Source organism: Colobus angolensis, unplaced genomic scaffold (assembly GCF_000951035.1).
Source record: "Colobus angolensis palliatus isolate OR3802 unplaced genomic scaffold, Cang.pa_1.0 Scaffold101, whole genome shotgun sequence".
NCBI lineage: Eukaryota > Metazoa > Chordata > Mammalia > Primates > Cercopithecidae > Colobus > Colobus angolensis.
Genome location: NW_012111031.1, coordinates 4262075 through 4263614, shown reverse-complemented (window position 1 = coordinate 4263614; position 1540 = coordinate 4262075). Strand labels below are relative to the sequence as shown.

At 35.4% G+C, this 1540-nt stretch overlaps 1 protein-coding gene across 3 annotated transcripts in view; it reads right to left on the bottom strand.

Annotated features, from left to right (window-relative positions):
- The window catches only part of SUCLA2 (succinate-CoA ligase, ADP-forming, beta subunit), a 76748-nt gene that overhangs the window by 62209 nt on the left and 12999 nt on the right, over window positions 1–1540 (bottom strand). For all 3 annotated transcript variants that reach the window (XM_011939704.1, XM_011939696.1, XM_011939711.1), the window contains exons 3-4: window positions 1152–1251; window positions 816–978 (exon numbers count right to left, since the gene is read on the bottom strand). In XM_011939704.1, coding sequence (XP_011795094.1) covers window positions 816–978; window positions 1152–1251 — 263 coding nt within the window. The remainder of the gene's footprint in view (window positions 1–815; window positions 979–1151; window positions 1252–1540) is intronic.

Below are 1540 nucleotides of genomic sequence, written 5' to 3'. Positions count from 1 at the left end.
GGGAGGCTGAGGCAGGAGAATGGCATGAACCCAGGAGGTGGAGCTTGCAGTAAGCCGAGATGGCACCACTGCAAGCCAGCCTGGGTGAGAGTGCGAGACTCCCTCTCAAAAAAAAAAAAAAAGCTAATTAACACACAGATTCAGCTTTTAAAACCTAACTAATACCCTCAAAAAACAGATAATTCTAGTATAAAACGATTATCAATGCTCTCTCCACACATCAGGTCTATAAAGGGATTTTTCTCTTCACCAGAAGCTTCAACATCTTAGGTTCCAATAAAGAGAGGAGAGCTGTGCTAATGTAATAATATTCCTTAAAATCATATTGTTTGCTACTTAATGTCATCCCTCAAATTACCAAATATTGAATCATATAGTGAAACAAATCCCCCAAAGTATTAGAAAAAAAAAAAAGAAGAAGTTGAGAAAACAGAAGATGATGCAATGGATACACATTCTTCTAGTGGGTTCAGTGACTTTCTCTTTCATTAGAATATTTTACTATGCTAGATATTATTTTCTCAATCTGGAGATGATCCAGAGATGATTTAAGCTACTGTTAGTGAATTAACAATTTGAGAATCCCATGAAATTTATTACAACAGAATTTTTCCTATGATTTTAAAATCATATTATATATCAAATTTTATGGCATAACAACGCTGTTTTTTAAATGACATAAATATCATGCTCATGACATACAGATTACAGTTTGTACTTTTAAAATCTTTCCCACATAAATAGAAACAATAATCAACTTTTGAAATTGAATGTCATAAATTTATCCTCCATGTATCATATCTGCAATTACTCACTTGAAATGACCTTTCCATTGTTATTGCAAAGTAGTATTCTCTCCTGGGATATTTTCGCTCACAGACCAGTACTTGATTGCATATTCTGCCCTTTTCTCCCGTTTGCTTGGTAAACAATTTTTTCCCAATCATTTGTGAAGAAACAGCTTTTGCTTCTTCTGGACTAAAATAAGAAAAATAACTCAAATTTTTCTTTCCTCCAGTTGACAAAAGGCAAATCCACATAATAGCCAAAATTTTATCTAATATTTAAATTTCAGTATTTTTATCAATTCAATAAGCAATCTTTAATCAATCTTTAACAAGGATGATTTATCCTTAAAAAATATGACTTACGAGAAAACTATCTTCACTCCTCCTTTGAGGCCACTTTCAAACGTTCCTTTTCCTCTACCACCAGCTAAGACCTGCGCCTTTATCACAACATCTTTTGAACCTAGAAGAAAAACACTTCTATTAAACGTGAAGCACAGAGCAGCATGCCAGACATAGTATTTTTTTATTTAACACACATATTGAGAGGTGGTATTAAATCAAGTCTAATTTATTCACAGTGTCCAAAAATGAGGCATTCTGTTTATGTAGGTTTTCTTTTTTTGAGACGGAGTCTCGCTCTATCGCCCAGGTTGGAGTGCAGTGGTGTGATCTCGGCTCACTGCAAGCTCCGCCTCCCGGGTTCACACCATTCTCCTGCCTCAGCCTCCCAAGTAGCTGGGACTACAGGC